Here is an 18,841-nt window from a genome sequence, read left to right as displayed (position 1 = left end):
TGATACATCTCCCTTACCTTTTCTCAGGACCACTTATCTTCTTTGCAAGAAATGCTTCCTGTATCTATCCAGAGAGCGGCAGTATCACAATACTGTTATTTTTATTAAATTGTTATCACTAAAAATTGAGAAAGCCCAAGAAAAAAAATTGTGCGAAACCAGGTAAAGAATGTAATACCGATATATTGATGAGGGAAAAAACCCAAGCAAACAGGAATTGAGTTCTGTAGGTTTTAATCTAGTAAATTATCTTTGCTTTTTTGCTTTTTTACAATAAGTTGATGTTTCTTCTTTGACTTTTCAGGCACGGGTACCTTTGGGCGTGTTCATCTGGTGAAGGAAAAAATGGCCAAACGTTACTTTGCACTGAAAGTCATGAGCATTCCTGATGTCATTCGACTGAAGCAAGAGCAACATGTGCACAATGAGAAGTCAGTCTTGAAAGAGGTCAACCATCCCTTTTTGATCAGATTGTAAGTTGTTGTATTTTTTTAAATTCGTTTAACTCGTATGTAAAGTGCAGTTAAAGTGTTCCAGAGTCTCATTGCAAGTTCCTATGTACTTAGTCAGTACCAAGCATTTAATTTCTATTATGTACTCTAGACTAAAATAGAATTCAGACTAAAATATTTATAACAGAAGAATCAAGAATTTAAAATCAAGAGGCATAATTTAAACATTTAAGCAATAATTTATTACAAGCTCACTCTGTCTCTTATTTTCATACTGCAGAAGAGAAATTTTCTGAAGTGAGGGGAAAATACTGATGAAGAAATGTTAGGATTGGCTCATCAAAATTAATTCTAGAATGATTCTTGATGTTAGAGTGGTGAGAAAGGAAGTATTTCTACATATGTATTTCCTGTAGATATCTAGATAAAGATATGACTAGATTTAAGTATCTGCTTTTTGGAAACTTTTGTGAACTTCACTTCTACAAACTATTTTTAAAGAGTTTAAATGACTGAAGCACTTCTTGGGCTTTGTTATTCCTATATTTGAGGTTAAGTGATGGAACCTGTGGAGAAACATGATTTAAACACAGTTCATGAAAAATAATTTTTTTAGTGGAATTGTGATGATTCTAATGATCCTTTTATTAAGGAGAGAAAGTGTCATACTTTTCTGTTCCACACAGCGCATTTTGTGTATCTGAGTCCTTATTTATTAATGGGATAACTAAACCTCTGGGTAATTGCACAGTTAATTTCCATTTATATTTTCTCATGCATGGATACAGGGCCATTGACCAAGATTTGTTTTGCATTTACCTGTCTTAATCAGTTTTACATAAAATTAGACAAAATTAGCCTTAGTTAATCTCTAGCTGTAGGGAGTGCAGCCCCCTCTTAGGGCTAAGAAAGTATCAGAGGGAAAAGAGAGGCAAAAGCATGGTAGTCATCTGAAAGTTGGAAAGAGCCCTGCAGGAGGAGGCTTTTTCCCTGGTGTGCTGTTGCTTTTTGCAGCATCATGACGCTATTAGTTTCCAGCCAGCGTTCAGATATCCTGTGTGTGGCCTAGTATCAGTAAGATGAGTTCTAGGGTACGTGGAGTTTGAGTTGCATGCGGGAAAGGAAGATGGAGAGGCTGAGTATGTCTGGTTAGACTGGTTAAAATATGGGTGGAACAGGGGGAACAGGGTTTTATATGTGTATCTATGTATATACATAAATTCTTTTAAAAAAAACCACAAAAACCAAACCAACATATCAAAACCAGCCAACCAACTAAACACAAAAAAACCCCAGTACATCTGTGCTTCTAGAACAGCGCAGCAAGTGTGGGAATAGAGAAACTTGGGTGAGAAGTCAGAGGCGGGGATGTGAGGGTTCACATCCGTACAGAAGTGATCAAAAATCCAAACTGATAACTTTTCTTGGATTTCGTTCATGCCTTATTTCCAAAATGTCGGATTTTAAAGTTGCCAAAGGAAGGACACAATTCAAATGGAAGTTCACTTGTGTGCAAGGCAAACATTCTTCATGGCTTCTAGCTCTCCGCCTTTTCTGTTGACATGTTCAATGAGATACTGCATCAGCTATGCTTGTGTAATTGTGCGTGTGCTGCCTTTGTCCCTTGGCAAAGGAGACTCAAAGCAACCTAGCTGAAATGAGGTAGTTAAATTTTAAGTCATGTTAATATTTGTGTGCTTTAGGTTAAACAAGCATTCATGTACAGTTATCACTGACTGTATGACAAATAAAACTTTCTGCAGCTTTTTGTGTGGCTGACAGCTTTTTTTCAGCTGCCTCCTCCCCTGCCTAATACATGTTTTTCTCCATGAATTCTTTGACTATAACTGATCAGCAAAAAGGGGAAAAATTTTCTGTATAGTTCTGCTTCAATGCCTTTGAACCGTGTTATCTACGTGGTCTGTTTTTTATATTTTCAATTAGCATTACCACCTTAAACATGGATAATATCTTCCTCTGGTTGCAAAACAAGGAATATGTGCCAGTGCAGCATAATACGGTATTTTTTTAGCACTTTATGATGGAGAATTTAAAAGTAATGCTGCATGTAATTTATTTCTGGTGTTCATCCTTCCTATATATTCCTGTATATAAAGACTTTATGTAAGATTTTTTTCCTTTTCCTGTTACTTTTGAGAAATGCTCTTCCTGTGTGTAGGGAGGTCCTGAATCAATTTTTCTGTAGATACTGAAGTTATTTACTTATTTTTTTAAATTGTTTTTTGGAAATGCTTGTTTGGTGCTCTTGCAACAACTGGTCACTGGAGACTCCTAGGCAATCTTTAGTGACATGTTTGAGTGATGTATCATAACACCGTGCGTGCAGCAGTTCATATTGTGATATGTTTGACATGTATCTTTGATTTTTTTCAAGAGAACAAGAATTAATAAAAATCAACCATGTCTTACAGTCTTATAAGCTAAAATAGGTTATTTGTCACAATGGCATCCGAAGTTTATGTAATGAAGCTGAATTTTAAAATTACCTGACACCATGCATCCTATTCTAATCACAGCTTCTGTGATATTTTCCTTTTGTGTATTAAAATACCATTTAAAGCAATTTGAACTGCAGATATTAAAGTTCTTTATTTTGCTATTTTTCATGTATACCAAATAATTTATCCATTTTTCTGTGGACAGACAATCCTTTAAGAGTCAGTTCTTGAAGAAATTCATTCCAGTAAAAATACTGTGTTTTAATGGTCTAGGTCTTCCATTTTTTTTCTCTGTATTCTATGCCAGATTTTGTTCTTCCTCTCCCCTGTAAGTGGTTTTTTAAATATGTGGTTTGCTTCATTTTGCCCATTCCTGTTCCTCTTTGTTTATTGCAGGTGCAACTTTGCCTAACTCCTTAAAATACATCTCGAGTGTTTTTACATAGTCAATAAAGATACTATGAACATCATCAATAGCCAATTAATGATGTTGATGACTTTGTGATAGGGAAGTAGTGCCATAAAAGCAAAAGGCAAACCTGGGCTTTGCTTTCTTCATCACTTTGAAGGAATGGAGGAGCTGTTGCTGATGTCTGATAATCTGTCTCATTTTCTTGGTTGCCCTTAGTGCCGGTATCAAGAAAGAAAATCCTACTGAGCAAAAGTCACTCGTGGGTTTGGGATCTCAGTTTGCTTTGCTTATCTTTCTTGAGACTCTATGCCTTGATTAGGAATCAGGTAATGAAGGGGGGGGGCGGGAAGATATTTGATCTTTCATTCTTGTGATACTGCAGAAGCACTTACTAGAAGCCAAAGTAACTTCTATTCTTGTATCATTAAAGTAGCAGGGATACAGTGTTCTTTATCTGTTATCATCGTAATAGGGATAGCTGTTTGTTTTAAAATGGTAGAATATTCTTCAAGACGTTGCCAGATACTTATTTGCTTCTTGACTGTTGAGTTAGGTTTGGGTGTGTGGTATATGAGCTGTTTAATGTGGATAGAAAGAAAAACAGCTTAGTTTTGGGGGATGTGGAAGAGAAGATTCCTGTATTCTGTAATGAAGCATTTGAAAGCCACATGGAATGATTTTCTTTCTTCCTTAGCTGCTTTTTACTGCACTCAAGTAATGAATGTACCACAATTATAGTTCTTAAATTAAAGGCAGCAGTCTGAGGACTGGAAGGTACTTATCATTAGGTTAATTCTGAAGTACAGAAATTAATCTTGTTTTGCTGTCACTTTTGCTTTGCTATTGCTTTTGTTAAAGATATCGTAGAAGAGCAAGCATTGTGATCTGATGCTTATCTAGTAACTGGTCACTTTAGTTGGGGTTGTATATTCTGGGGAGGAAGGGATAGGAGAGGGGAAGGAGAACTCTCTGGTGTTCTGGTTTTGAACATATTGTCATAAACATCTTTACAAAAGCAGGTTCTGCTCACCTGGTTAAATAAAATGTAAGGTGTGTAACAAATAAAATTGGTGTGTAACCAATAAAATTGGTTAAATAAAATGTAAGGTGTGTAACAATTGTCTGGTCTTAGCAGACTGGCAGTATACTAAGTCAGTTTTTAGGTGCTTAGCAGAGACCTATTTTGTAGAATGCAACAGAGTAAATCAGATTTTCTTTCTTAGCATGTGCTGTGCGCATCCTGTGAACTATCTGTTTTACTTTACAGGTCAAGTCAGCTACTTGAACATCTGTTATATAATCCTGCTAGATTCTTGGTGTTTTAATATTTGCAGAATAGGAACCATAAATTAATTATGTACATAGTTGGGGCAACAGAGATAATTTATAGAAATTTACATCTAAAGCAAATCAGAGAGATAATTTGTTTATTCAATAAAATAATATTTTTATTACAGATTTTGGACCAACCATGATGAACGTTTTTTATACATGTTAATGGAATATGTGCCAGGAGGAGAACTTTTTAGTTACCTGCGCAACATGGGGCGTTTCAACAACAGCACAGGACTGTTTTACTCAACAGAAATTATTTGTGCAATAGAATACCTGCACTCCAAAGAAATAGTTTACAGAGACTTAAAACCTGAAAATATATTACTAGACAAAGAAGGACATATCAAGCTTACTGATTTTGGATTTGCTAAAAAGCTTGTGGATAGGTAAGTGGGATTTTGTTATGGTTTAACATGCAAAATGTAATTACAGTTGGAAGAAAAAAAGTTTGATTTCAGAGCTCAGGATTTCACCTAACATTCTGTGTGGTTCACACATGTCAAATCCCTTCATATGAAGGAAATGATCGTCTTAAAATGGCTGTATGGAAACCAATATTACACCTTAGGTATAACTAGGAGCAATATCACAGATAAGCTACCACAGAAAAATATTTTATACGAGTAGGTTTGTGTATTTAAGTTGTCAGAAGTCATCTTGTAAAAAGGGAGTTCTATGAAGTAAAATGAGCGAATACTGAGATGTGTACATCAATACGTTAAATGGGACATTAATCTTCCATACAAGTTGAATTGCTAAATGTTTTGTAACTGTTGTTTCCTTCTGCTTTCTCTTAGAGAATCTCTCTTCCTTTTAGAGAGATTTTTTTAAATGTGGGAATAACATTTTAAAACTGGATATTGTGTTTTCAGTAGCCTGTTGCTAAAATTAAATGGAAAAATCTAGACAGAAACAATAAGGCCAGCTTTAGCAGAAGTATGTATTTAACTGTAACTTCTACAATGCTGTCAGCCTTATGTCTGTTTTACTAGCGTATGTAAACTTTTTGATAATGCAGAGGTTTTTTTTCCCAGGGATTTCTCTGTTCTCTCTGTTTGAACTACCCTTCCAAGATTATAATGCATATTCTTAAAAGGAAGGAAGAGCCGTCACTGGGATTGAAAATAAGGGAGGAAAAAACCTAGCCTGTCATATTAGAAAAGCGGTATTACAACATTTGATATTATGCCCTAGGGCGACCTCTTGAGGGAGACCATATCTGATTGTTCTAGTTGAGGCAGCCTAGTAAGCGAGTTAGGTGTTACATAGGTGCTGATCCTCTTCACTCATCTGTTTTACCTGTTTGATGCTGCTTTTGCAACAGTTCAGGGGGCGGGGGCAGAATTCTACAAGATCAATTTGAAATGAAGGTGGATCTGAGGGATCTACTCTTAGTGGATCCCTTATGAAGTAAAAGTCAGATGGGACAGATCAAGTCGTGTTACGGAGGTCATAAAGGTTGCTTCCCTATGGGTTACATGCTCTCAGTGCTGGGTTGCCTTGGCGCAGAAGAATGGTAGGCAACTAATAAGTATGCTCGTTCTAGTCACCCTCAAGGTCTGAAAGTCTGTTTTAAAACCATAGTGGTTTAATATCGCTATGTTTTGACTGAATTCCGTTTCCACTGGGCAAGCAGATAGGTCTACAAATGTTGGCTTTTTTTTTTTATATTTCGTTTTTAAACCAAAGTAACTTTTTGCAGGAAGAGGTAAGGCTACTTCCATGTAAAAAAAGTAGGACAATCTCTTTTATAAGAGATTTTCATACAAATTCTTACGACTCCCTTTTTACATGTAGATACTGCCACTTAGTGGTTACTCTTAATTTGGGTTTCTGTGGGTTTCAGGCACGACAGAAGTAACCCTTCATTAAATAAGGTGATAGTTCACATCAAAGTATATTTTTCAATCTGGAAGATGAATCTATAAGAGTAAATTTGTTCAAATACATTGTACGACATCAAAACAAGTTATCACTACTTTTTTTTAGGGGTTTGGTTTTTTTTTTGCATCCTCTCTTGCTGGGGGTGGGGAGAGGTACGGGGGGGCGTGAAGTTGATCAATTTGTGTTGAACTGAATCATAGAATATTACAGTAGTTTTATATTAGTAGCTGCTATACCTATAAATGTACAACAAGTAATATAAAATGCAGAACACGAAGTTGGAAGGAGCGAGGACTTTATCAGTTAGACTTGCATAGGTAACTACTGTGCTCTGCTTCCGCCCCCACCCGTTCCCCCCCGCCTATATAGTATTCACCCTACTAGCTGTAGTCATTTTCACAACACTGTTTTTGTCACTGTAAAAATACAGTTGTCAGCAATTTATCTACTAATGCACTCCAGTAGGTTATTTTGTCTCATAGACTATTTGATCTAACATCTAGGAGATGTGTTGTCATTTTTATGCATGGCAAACATCTATACACATGAACCTTACATGTATGTATGTGTATATTTGTATACATGTATACATATATATCTAGTGCATATGAATTGTGAAAATAAAACACAAAGTATATATGTTTTTTAAACAGCTGTGAGGAAGCATGCCACTTAGGACCAACAAATGTTTTCCTAGAGAAACGTGACATGTAAAATAAAACACGGTCTGCAGAAGACCTTCAATACAAGTACACATTTCTTGATACGTATTATTTCCTATGAATGATTCTGTAGTTGCTTAATTGAGATTTTTCTGTAAGCATTTTCCTTTCTTCCCACTATCATGTGTGAAAGGGTGAAGTGTTCACCATGTCCATCTACAATTAAGCTGCTCTTTAGGGAGAGTGGCTGGCTCGTAGCTCACATCCCCGCTGTGGGAAGCAGCCTGCACATTTACCTTCTTACTAGTAAATTTTCTGAAGGGCTACTCTAGTATGTTTTTCTAGAGAAAGATGAAAGGGAGGAATTTTTCTTGTCTCCTTCTGTTCCTTATTGTTATGTCCTTCTGTTTATCCTTGCTCTTCCCTTTTCGGTCATAGTGTACTTTTAAAAATTCTACATTTTTTTCTGAAACAGTGTGTCTCTGCCTCAGCTGCTGTTTATTTCTTCTCTTTTCCACCTTGGTGTTCCTTAACTGAAGACTTAATAACCTCTTCAGTTTCTTGTAAGTACATTCACATAAAATAGATGTGCCACTACTTTAAAAAAAGGGGCAGTGTCAAGAAAAAAGGAGGGGCAGGGGGACTGGAATAAATGATTGTTACCTGAAGGATGTAGAAAGGATTTGCTTTGAATTTTATAGCCATTACATTTTTAAACCTTTCTTTTTCTGGGAAGCATATACCACTTTTCAGGTATAATATATCCATTAAACATGTTTCTGATCTTTCCTACTGTTTTTCTTTTTGGCTGTTGTTTTTGGGGTTTATTTTTCCCCTCTTGTATTCTTTCAGAGAAACTGAAACAGAAGTCCATAGAACTTTGTATTTTTTATGCGCAGATTTCATTCAATTTCATGGAAGTTTTAAGTAAACTTATGATTTGGGGGGAGGGGGAATGTTATTCACTGTTAATTTTAGTTTGCTCAGTTTAAATTCCTAAAAAAAACCAAAACCCAAACCAAAAAAAAAACCCAAAAACCCTTAAAGATTTTGGGGCTACTTCTGCACTGTTGCTTAAACTGGATGTCTCTTATGACTATTCTGCAGAGTGGACTTGAAGAGAAGGAAAAAAAACCAAGACATAGAAAACCTTGTTTGTAAAGTGTATTGTGTGTCACTGTAGAAGCAAGAATGTCTTGCAGAACAAACTTTTGTGGGCTGGAAACAAAGTAATCTCCATTGAGTATAATTGTGGAGAAACTTCCAGAAGAGAACACCAAAAAGGACATTGTTGTTAATCTCTGGCTTGTATGCAAGAAGCTTGTCAGGGACTACAGAGGTGGATACTGAATAGTGTAGAATGCTAAAATATGCTAACCATCAAGACTTAACTTCTTCAAATAATACTGTTAATAAATCCCACAAATACTATTTTATAGCTTATCTTTGTGACCAGAGTAGGTTTTGTTTCATTTTCATGTTTTTAAATTACATGTTCAACCTTATCAATTATTGCTTACCTGTGTTTCAGCTTTTATCTTGAAAACCCAGAGCAGTGGAATTTTTGTAGCAGTTTGAAGGAAACAGTCTATTCTTATTTTTCTGCTTTGTAATTTATCTTCAAAAGGATAATCTGGAGTTTCAGATGAATATGCAACAGTCATGAAATAGCAATGATAAAAAAAATACTTAAGACAATTTGATCTTTTTATAGAATTTACTTGATGCATTTTCCAAAATATTAAATAGTTTGTTTCATGACCAACAAAAGAGGAAATACAAAGCATGATTGTATGGCACAAATACACAGCTTGACAAAGAATTTGAGCTTCCTCCAAGTTTTTATGTAGTTAGTAAGCATAAATTTCTTGATTGAAATTAAGAGAAGTAAATGACCTGCTGGTGTTAATAAATTTTATTTTCTAGTGCAACTAGGGGACTTCAAGTTATGTTGGCCTTTCCTTAATTTGTGGTTTTCCTTTTGCTTGAATAAAAAAAATCTTGTTATTAACCTGTAAGGTAATTGAGGGTCGTTTTAGTTAAATTGTGTCCTGGTTTCAGCTGGGAGAGAGTTAGTTTTCTTCTTAGTAGCTGGTACGGTGCTGTGTTTTGGATTTAGCATGAGAATAATGTTGATAACACACTGATGTCTCAGTTGTTGCTAAGCAGTGCTTATACTAAGTCAAGGACTTCTCAGCTTCTCATACTCTGCAAGCGAGGAGGTGCACAAGAGCTGGGAGGGGGCACAGCCAGGACAGCTGACCCAAACTGGCCGAAGGGATATTCCATACATTATGACGTCATGCTTAGTATATAAGCTGGGGGGAGTTGGCCGTGGGGCGGCAATTGCTGCTTGGGAACTGGCTGGGCATCAGGCAGTGGGTGGTGAGCGGTTGCATCACCTCATGTTTGTTTTTCCCCCTGGGTTCCCCCCCCACCCCTTGCTTTACTTTTCATTACAATTTTATTATTATTTATTATTATTTTATTTCAAGTATTAAACTGTTCTTGATTCTCTCCCCCATCCCACCGGGAGGGTGAGTGAGCAGCTGGGTGGTGCCTAGTTGCCAACTGCGGCTAAACCATGTCACATTATCACGCAAATTATGTGGGTCCTGGAAGTCATGGTCAAGTGTTAAATTGATTTTTTTGGTATCCTAAATGACCTCAATAAGGGATGAAATCCCTGCATCTTTGCTGAATTTGTGCATTCATAGTGTTGGCAACTTGGGGGGAGGAAAGCATGACGGTTGTGCAGCATTGTCCTGCAAACTGGCTTGTCCATTAAAATGAATGTGCCTGCCCTGTCTGCTTTATTTGTGCAGCCCTTCTTTCCAAATATACTAAAACTGGTAGCTGCTTCGTTTGCAGAACTGGCTAAATCAGTATGAATAAAAATTCATACGATGGATTGTAATACAGCTTTTTAATTTTGGGGGAGGGGAGTCTATTTTGTTTTAAAAGACAACAAAGCTTTGTTGTTTTTCTTAATTACCTAGTCCTGATCTAGGCAACTGCTAGATGGCAGTAGTGTGTAAAGCAGTGCTGTAGGTAAGAATTTTCTTGAGTATGCTTGATTTGGAAAATGAGAGTTTGTATTTTCTAGCAAATAAAAATTATGCCATCCTTTTATGATGAAGATGTATTCTTTACACTAATGAACGTAGTTTCAAGAACCATGGAGCACTTGGGTGTGTAGTATGTCTAATGCATTCTCATAGTTTAGCTGGAGTAATTTAGCTTTTGTCATATAAAATCAGGCCTAAAGAAATTAAATTCCGTGTATCATAAATCTTCATTTAAAGTCTTGACTGTCTCTACAGCTCCTCTTCCTTGGTCTTAAGTATTTTTATGAATCAAGTCTAAGGCTAAAAAAACCCAACCAAACAAAAGGCAAAAAAAAAGAAAAAAAAACACCCAAAAGCTCTGTTTAAAATAATTCTGGAATCTCAGAAAAGTGTATTATTTAATCTTTAAAAAGAAATAAAATAAAAGTACGTACCATAGGTACATCTTGAATATCCATTTATGGTTAGGAAAAAGAAGGTTTAAGTTTAGCAGAACAGTAGTAGGAAAAACTAGAAGTTAAAAGAGGTGTGTATTGCTTCTAAAAGTGATTGCTGTTCATCTTAATGCATTTGTTCAGGACCATGTTACCAGTTTGATTCATGCCTTGGAGAAGATTCTTCCTGCACTCACAAATAAAACAATTAGAGCTTCTTTTGCTGCAAGTTAGAAATTGTGTGCAGTGAGCATTAATTTTGTGACTCTATTCTTCGTCACTTCTTACTAGAACTCTTCTTAAAATGCAGTGTACTTTTTTTTTTGTTACTATTCTCTGCTGTTATTTCATCCTGTCTTGAATTGATGAGCACTTTTTCAAAGCTTCCTCTTCTGACTTGCTATCAGGGAAGTGTAATTTATTCAGAATGAAAGCACATTTTTTTCTCTAGCATGTATTTAAATACAAGTCAAGGTAGTGAAGCCAAGCAAATTCTGCATGGGTATTTTTACAAAGAAGATTTCACGTTTCTGAAAGAAATTGTTTCAGAATATTGTGCTTCAAATTGTAATTTGGTCTTTGTAAACTTTAACTGCTTAGCTTCAATTCATTTCATGAATTTATAGAACTTGAAATACACATTTCAATTAGGTAGCAATATAACACTTTTATATCCTGAGCTTATATTAAGAAAGATGACTAAAAATGACATTAAAATATATCAAAAATAGTATTACTTACATATCTCACACTTGCTTAACTACACCTTGTAAGTATTTCAAATAATTATAAACACAAAATGTTTGCCTTTTAATGGATATTGTGGGAGTGATGACAGGTTACATTTCAATACTCTTTGAAAAACATTACTTAGATTGTAAAAGGAATCTTACTTATGTCTGCAGCTATTTAGTGATTTAAACTACTACTTTTTTATCTCCCCCTCTTCCCTTTCTTTTTTCTAAACAAAAATTTTTCCTTTTGCTGGAAAATGCCAATAAGCTTGCCTTTTGCTGGGCCTGTCAAGTAGTCCATGAACTCCCAGGGTCTGCAGCTTACAGGATGAAAACCACTGTTCATAATTTCAAAGCAACGTATAGCCTAATGGATAGAGTTACCACACCAGCAGTTGGGAAATGTGGTGCATGGATGTTTCCCGCAGCCAAGAAGTTTCTTAATTTCCATATATCTCTGTTACAGGAGAATTGGAGAGCATCAGCAAAACAGTCTTTTTAGATCTTGTAGAGGTCTTTCTTTTTACTTTTGTTCCTATATACAATAAATACATAGGCATATGTTGGGTACTTCCTATCTGTGTGTTTAGTTTTTCTATTACTGTTACTTCAGTTTCACTTCAGCCTGGTTTTGTTGTTTGTTTTGTATTTTTTTTTTTGTTTGGTTTGGTTTTTTTCTTCGTTTCCTCCCAGGACATGGACGCTCTGTGGCACTCCTGAGTACCTTGCACCAGAAGTTATACAAAGCAAAGGCCATGGAAGAGCTGTGGATTGGTGGGCCCTGGGAATTCTTATATTTGAGATGTTGTCAGGGTAAGTGATAATGATTACTATATGACAGCAATATTATATACATAAAATTATATATACACACAGGATTCTTTACTAGTTCTGTTTACGATATTTGGAATAGCAAATTTGGGCTAAATTTATTTTATATATATAAAATATATAATATAATTTTATATATAATATATATTATGTTATTATTTATTATTGATATATAATAATATCAAAAAAATAACCGGTTTAATTTCTGCCTCTGAAGAAAGGAATTGGGAAGCTGTACAAAAGAACATACTTCGCTGTTGTTACTGGGGTTTTTTTAGTTTTTTGAGTTTGTTGGTTTTGTTTGGTGGTGTGTTTTTGTTTTGTTGGTGGTTTTTTGGTTTTGATTTTTTTTTTACTTACGACTTTTTTTAACAGCTGCTCTTTTCCTTATCTGTTTTGGAAATTCAGGTTTTGTTGAAGCTTAATTTTTATACATAAAATCCTTTATATTTAAAGGGTGAAGAAGAGGAGTACCAGTTTTCTTTGAAACTTCTGTAATTTCTAGCACAGTGAAGCAATATTTGCAGTGGGAGCTTTAGTCTGTAAAAATGCATAGTGGCAAGCAGGAAGACTTTTGTTAGTACAGCTTGTATTACTACTAAGCACTGGTTTTCTTTCAACCAAAGAGAAGAGAACAGGGAAAAGCTTAAAAGGTCTATTTGGAAATGAGTTTGCTCAAACACTACGTTTGGTGTTTTGGAATTTGCTTGATAAGCAGTGTTTCCAAAAGATACAAATTCAAACTGAAGAGAGACTTTCTGGCATTAATGTAATTAACTGTCTTAATTTGCTCTGATTTCAAAAAAGAAATACTATTTTCAGTAAAATAAATAACCGGTTTAGGGAGAACATGAAATTCTGCTTCTGTACTGAACAAGGCATCAGTATGTTTTTCCTTATTTTTTGTCTTGGCTATATCTTTTGAAGATACTTTAAAAGAGTGGGAATTTTGAAAAAAAATTGGTTTTGCCATGGTTAGTGCAGTAGAACAAATGCAGGTGAAAGCGAGGCTTTCATAGCTTTGGAAGAAACATGGTGTATTTCACCTGTTTTGGTTTCATAGTCATTGGAACTTCTTTTCGGTACCAGGCCCAGCGTGCTCTGTGCTTTCTCGCTCCCTGAGTGTGCATCGGGTTGCCTCTATGGCCTTTCATTCTGGATCTGCAGCCTCATAGAGTGAAGTTGGAACAGCAACATCCTTGCATGAATTTATTCTTCCTTTTCTCTATGCAGTACTGTCAGCTCGGAGTAACTCTGGTGACTCTTCTGGTGTTTGGACAAGCTCGTCAGGTTGCTTGAGCAGATGGTTCCCCTGGTGAACTCACTTCAGAGCTCCAATCCATCGCATGTGTTTGCTGTGAAGAAGTCCACTCAATAGCATCAAAACTTTATCTCAGGACAGCATTGCTGCCCACTGCTTGGTACCTTAATGTCCTGAAGGCTTGCATATGCATTTACTTTGAATCTCAAGGCAATTTCTGGACAGAAAAAGCATAAAAATGCACTAATAGTTCCCTACTGACCTAGGCAGGCTTGGCTGACTGGTCTAATAAAAAGTTGTTATTTATGTAGGCTGATCTGTGCAGAGGCCAGGCTTCACCTTTCTTCTGCCACTCCCTGTAAGGGTGAGCAGCCCAAATTGGTCAAGGGAATCTTCAGAGAGATTGTCCAAACACCAGAAGAGTCACCCACAACCAAGTTTGTTGGTTGGTCTGGGGTTTGTTTTGTTTTGTTTTGTTTTTTGGAGGTTTTGGGTGGGGTGGTTTTTTGGGGGGGTGGGTAGATTGATAGTACTTGATTAGGATTTTTAAGATTTTGGGGGTGAGGGGGGCAGGGCTTGTGGCTTGTGTGTGCTTTCTTTAGGAGGGCAAGTTGTCACATAGGACGTATGCTTTTAGCATTTTATCAGCTTTTCACTGTTGTTGGCAGTAGTGTTCTAAAACGCTTTTCCTCACCAACTCAACATGTGGCTTGATATTAACTATCAAAGCTATTAATACAAAAACAGTCCTAGGTAACTTTATCCCTTGAAATTCAAAGAAGATTTAAGAAATACGAAAATTATTTGAAGGTGAACAAAACCTGACTTCAAGACTAAGTTATTGTCTGCAAGTAAATTACTTAGACATTTGGTAGTTATTTCCTGAACTTACTCTCTCTGAATCCCAAAAGCAATTGAAAAGAATTGGGAGGTGTGTGTGTAAGGAAATGGTCTCTCTGAAAACAAACAAAACCACACTTTCCTGTTCTGCAGTGTCTTATTTCTCTAACTTAAACTCTAGAGGCCCATGCAATTCTAGTTCTGCACGTACTAGATTTAAGGCAAGGTCCCATTTAGGTTTAAGATAGTAAAATATAGGAAGGGGAAAGAACAGGGAGAGCCAGGGGTGAGAAGTCGTCTTTATGGAACAGATTAGTAATACTGAGTTCATCGAGTTAATCTAAACAAGCTAAACAAACTGTCAATAGAAAGAGTTGAAAGATCTATTTATTTTGAGTAAACATGTTCTGTTACAATCTACCACAGAGGAAAATATACTTGTTATTTAATGTTAGATATGTTAGGTCATAATTGTCCTGTCATCAGACGTGTAGCTAACTGAATTTTCTCATTTAGTGTGGGCTTTGCGTTCTCCGTTTCTGCTTTGGTGGTCATACATGATGTGCTGGTCTATCATTTTAAGTAGCTAATGGTTCCTGTCTACAGTTTAATATTCTCAGGCCTGTGTGTTTTCCCTTGAGGTTTTACAGCTTCTCTTCTTCAGTGCTAAAACTATCTGTTATCTTTGAGACCAATGTCAGTGCCATTGTTATGCATCCGTTAGCAAAAGGAATGGTTTGCAGCTGTTGTCCCATATACAGAGATTTTATTTTTTTTTTAAGCTTCTCTTCAGTTGGTGGAAAAAAGGCAGCTGTTTATATTTGTGTTATGGTGTGGAGGCAGTCTGAAACTCGGCAGGGGGGGGTGTGATTTATTAGGTAGCTTCCAGCACAATACTTGCGTTGTTTGGTCTAAAATCTGTGCTGTGCTGCAGCTTGACATTTGCAAGTAGTATCAAAGTCAAGTTATTCGGTTTGTCCGTAAGAAAACTGTGATCTTTCAAAGCTATTCTCATTTTGCATACAGTTCAAATGCACTTTAAGCAGTATCACCATTAAATTATTATATAGCCAAGTGTGATTTAAATTTCTCTCAAGAATTCTAGACATAGTAATTTTGGATTTTCAAAGTGGGAAAGCAAAGAGCAATTTAAACATATGTAAATACGTAAAAAACATATAGTTATTATTCTTCTTGATTTCACACCTCAGTAGTGTACAGAATGTTTGGAGATGGAGGACAAAAACCCTGCATTTCGTATCAATCTGCTTACTGCAGCTGACACCTTTGTATCACATTGTTACAAAGTCTGATTCTAATTGCTTTATGCATGTATAGATGCTAATATGTAATAACAAATACAAAATTGGAAATTGCGTATACTGTTTGTCAGCTTGCTTTGGAGAATGTGAAGGACATAATGTTGCCTGACTGAAAAAGAAACTTTATATTCTAGTCTCTCTGGTGTGGGAAAATTTTATGCATGTTAAATATCTATCACATTTTCCTTGTTCTTTAGTGTCAAAGCAGGAATTTATAAAAGTAAAAACATTTTTTTCCTGAGATTCTTATTTTCCAGTTTGTTTCTAGCTGAGACACTTCAGTTTTTCATAATGAAACTACTCTGGCTTTCTGAACAACACCAACAAATGTTCTTCAGTCTTTCCTTCAACAGATAGTTTTGTCATGCTTTTCTGTGCTTTGAAGTATTAGTTTTTTTACCTTATGCATACAGACAGCTTTATTTAACTATTCTGATGGAATTTGGTTTTGTCTGTGGCTGAATTTTCTAATATTTCAAAGGAAATACTAATCCACTTGACCATCAGCTGAATAATGAAGAAATTAGTACTTCTGAAAACACTTACGTAATGGAAATAATGTATAGTACGTGTTGAAGAATAAGCTAGTTTGAGTAACATAAAATTAAGGAAAGAAAGTGAAATGAAGAAACGTTGTTTTCGCCCTTGTTTGTGCTACCAATGATTTCCCGAGCCACAAGCACTGTATTTGTGTGTGTATGCATGCAGCTAAGTTCTCTCAGAAAGTAGTTACAAAACATTAGGGAGATGTGAAAATACTTTAAACATTGGACTGTAATAGTGGTTGGATGTTATTCATATGGTTGATAGTCAAAATCCCTTTTTTCTATTCTGTAGGGGCTTTGAGACAGAAGCATAGTAAGAGGGATGCTTTGTTCATGTTACGGAAGTCAAAGTGAGACGAAGATTAGTGAATGAGTAGTTAGTTATTCCATTCCCCTAAAAGGTTTCCTGTGGTAACTTCTAAAAAGGTGACTGCCACTCTGAAAACCTATTGGCACTTGGGCTAAGCTGCTTATATCGCCTGTACTGATGCACCCGTACTCTGAGCTTCTTGCAGTAATCAGGGTATGTATTGTACTAGTAAAGAAGGCACAACAGCAAAACACTCTCAGTTCTTACTGACGCTGTAAAACAAGAAGTAGTCTCTCTGTTAGCTCATAACTTAATGAAAAACTTTTTAGGAAATATTAAGTGTACAATTTCACTTGCATCTTGATTTACTGATCATCTTGGGTGAAATAAGTGCTTTATCTGTCCAACACAGAAAGACAGCTTAACTTTGAGAGGATTTCAGGTTCCGAACAGTCTGTCTCTTTCAAACCTTCTCTAACAAAACATATACTTGAATTCAAGAAATACAATAAACAACTGAACTGGACAATCTATTCATATGAGGGTTCTTTGACACTTTTGATAGAAACTAGTGAATAAGGGTATGCCTGCAGTTAAAGGACAAGATCAAAAATGGTAATGCTGTTGTGGAAAGTACACCCTTGGGTTTTATAGATATAGGCAAAGCATTTTTTTACTTTAACACTGAAAATTTGTTTCATAATTGATTATTTTTACTGTATTAATGTAACAAAAATCTCTTGTGATACTTCAATTTTAATTCTATATTCAATGTGTTGCGTACAAAAATGTTTTCTGTTTTGCAATAGCAGTCTTACCTTAAGTTATTCTTCAAGTTGATATTTGATTGATGATGCCCTACCAAAAAGAACTATATAATCAATGATTTCTGAGGGGAATTACTATAACATAATATTGTTTATAAGATTTTTTTAGAAATTCTTTATCTAACCTCTAAAAATTTGCTGTATTAAAATAGGTTTCCTCCATTTTTTGATGACAATCCATTTGGTATATATCAGAAGATTCTTGCTGGCAAAATAGATTTCCCGAGGCATTTGGATTTATATGTAAAGTAAGTCCATGACTCCAAACACCGTCTTTTCTATTCTAAATACCTCCTGATCATTGTTTCTAAAGGATCTTCATAGGAAGACCAGATACCAGATTCTGACTTTCTAAAACACCATGTTGGAAAATATTTTTAGATTATGCTTACTCTTGCAGTCCAAGTAAAATTATGTGTTTGGTAGACTTCAAGCTGGGGATACAGTTGTAAGATAGTATCCTCCTCTCTTACTTTTCCGCATATTTTGGAATATTAAATGCTTTTCCACCTTGTACAAAGCTCATTGGTACCAGGTTGGTGCGTGGAAGGAAGAAAAGAGGAGAAATAGGAGGAGATAATTTGATATGAATAAAAATTAGGAGAGCAGGAAGTGAACACTAAACTGTTCTTTTGTATGCATATGTACCAGTTAAGTCACTGTCAACATAACTACTTGAATGAACTTTCTGATACTTCAGAAGTTCCAGTGTCAAATCAACTTCCACTTCTGATAGCAGGGCCCCAGTTCAATATGCAGTTTTATATATGCATATGTCGGTTTTATTCATAGCATTTTGCAATTGTTACAGGTGTATTGCAGAGGAAATGCTTTTTTCCCTGTTTAAAAATTCCATAATTGAAATAATTGTTAGTAAACATTAGAACAGAGGAAGTGCAATTTTAAACGTGAAGTTTCTCCTCAGAAGCAGACATAATTGAGTGAGCGAGGACAGGAAGTTATTCTTACATTCCCAGGTTAATCATTCCAGGTGATTTGAGGAAGTGACCTTAGAGATGCCACTTGCTTACTGTCACCACTAGGTAAACAGATAAAATGTTGTATGGCAAATCTAATGAAATTTGTCCAACTTTCTCTGAATTTCTATGAATTCTCTTGCAGAAAAAATCATTTGGGGAGAATTTTTTAAGCCTCTATTGAATCATCAGGTGCACTGAATCAAGCATGTCTACATCACCTTAGGCTGATCAGTGTCTCATATTTGTGTCTGTTCTTAACAGTTTTCCCCTACTATCTCGATGCTGTTTCCAATTTAATGTAGTCTCATTGCCTGGTCTTCCTAACCCAGTCTGTCTTAGAAACAAAACTGAGTTTCTCACATGGTATTGTGTGTGCTGAAGTATAAGAGTGTGACCAGAAGATGAACAGCTCAAATTAGGTTATCATCACTAGCTACCTGTCTAACATGGTGAAAGCATTTAAAAGTATAGGTGCTGTTAGCTTC

At 35.8% G+C, this 18,841-nt stretch overlaps 1 protein-coding gene across 1 annotated transcript in view; it reads left to right on the top strand.

Annotated features, from left to right (window-relative positions):
- The first annotated feature begins 309 nt into the window (after positions 1-309).
- LOC103924790 (cAMP-dependent protein kinase catalytic subunit PRKX) overlaps positions 310-18,841 on the top strand; it is a 31,145-nt gene continuing 12,613 nt past the window's right edge. The window contains exons 1-4 of the mRNA XM_009333378.1: positions 310-473; positions 4,781-5,044; positions 12,134-12,253; positions 17,529-17,624. Of these exons, the coding sequence (XP_009331653.1) occupies positions 346-473; positions 4,781-5,044; positions 12,134-12,253; positions 17,529-17,624 (608 nt within the window). The 5' untranslated portion in view covers positions 310-345. The remainder of the gene's footprint in view (positions 474-4,780; positions 5,045-12,133; positions 12,254-17,528; positions 17,625-18,841) is intronic.

This window comes from Pygoscelis adeliae, unplaced genomic scaffold, assembly GCF_000699105.1.
Source record: "Pygoscelis adeliae isolate BGI_AS28 unplaced genomic scaffold, ASM69910v1 Scaffold69, whole genome shotgun sequence".
Lineage (NCBI taxonomy): Eukaryota > Metazoa > Chordata > Aves > Sphenisciformes > Spheniscidae > Pygoscelis > Pygoscelis adeliae.
The sequence above is the reverse complement of the archived record's forward strand: the minus strand, read 5'-3'. Positions and strand labels throughout refer to the sequence as shown.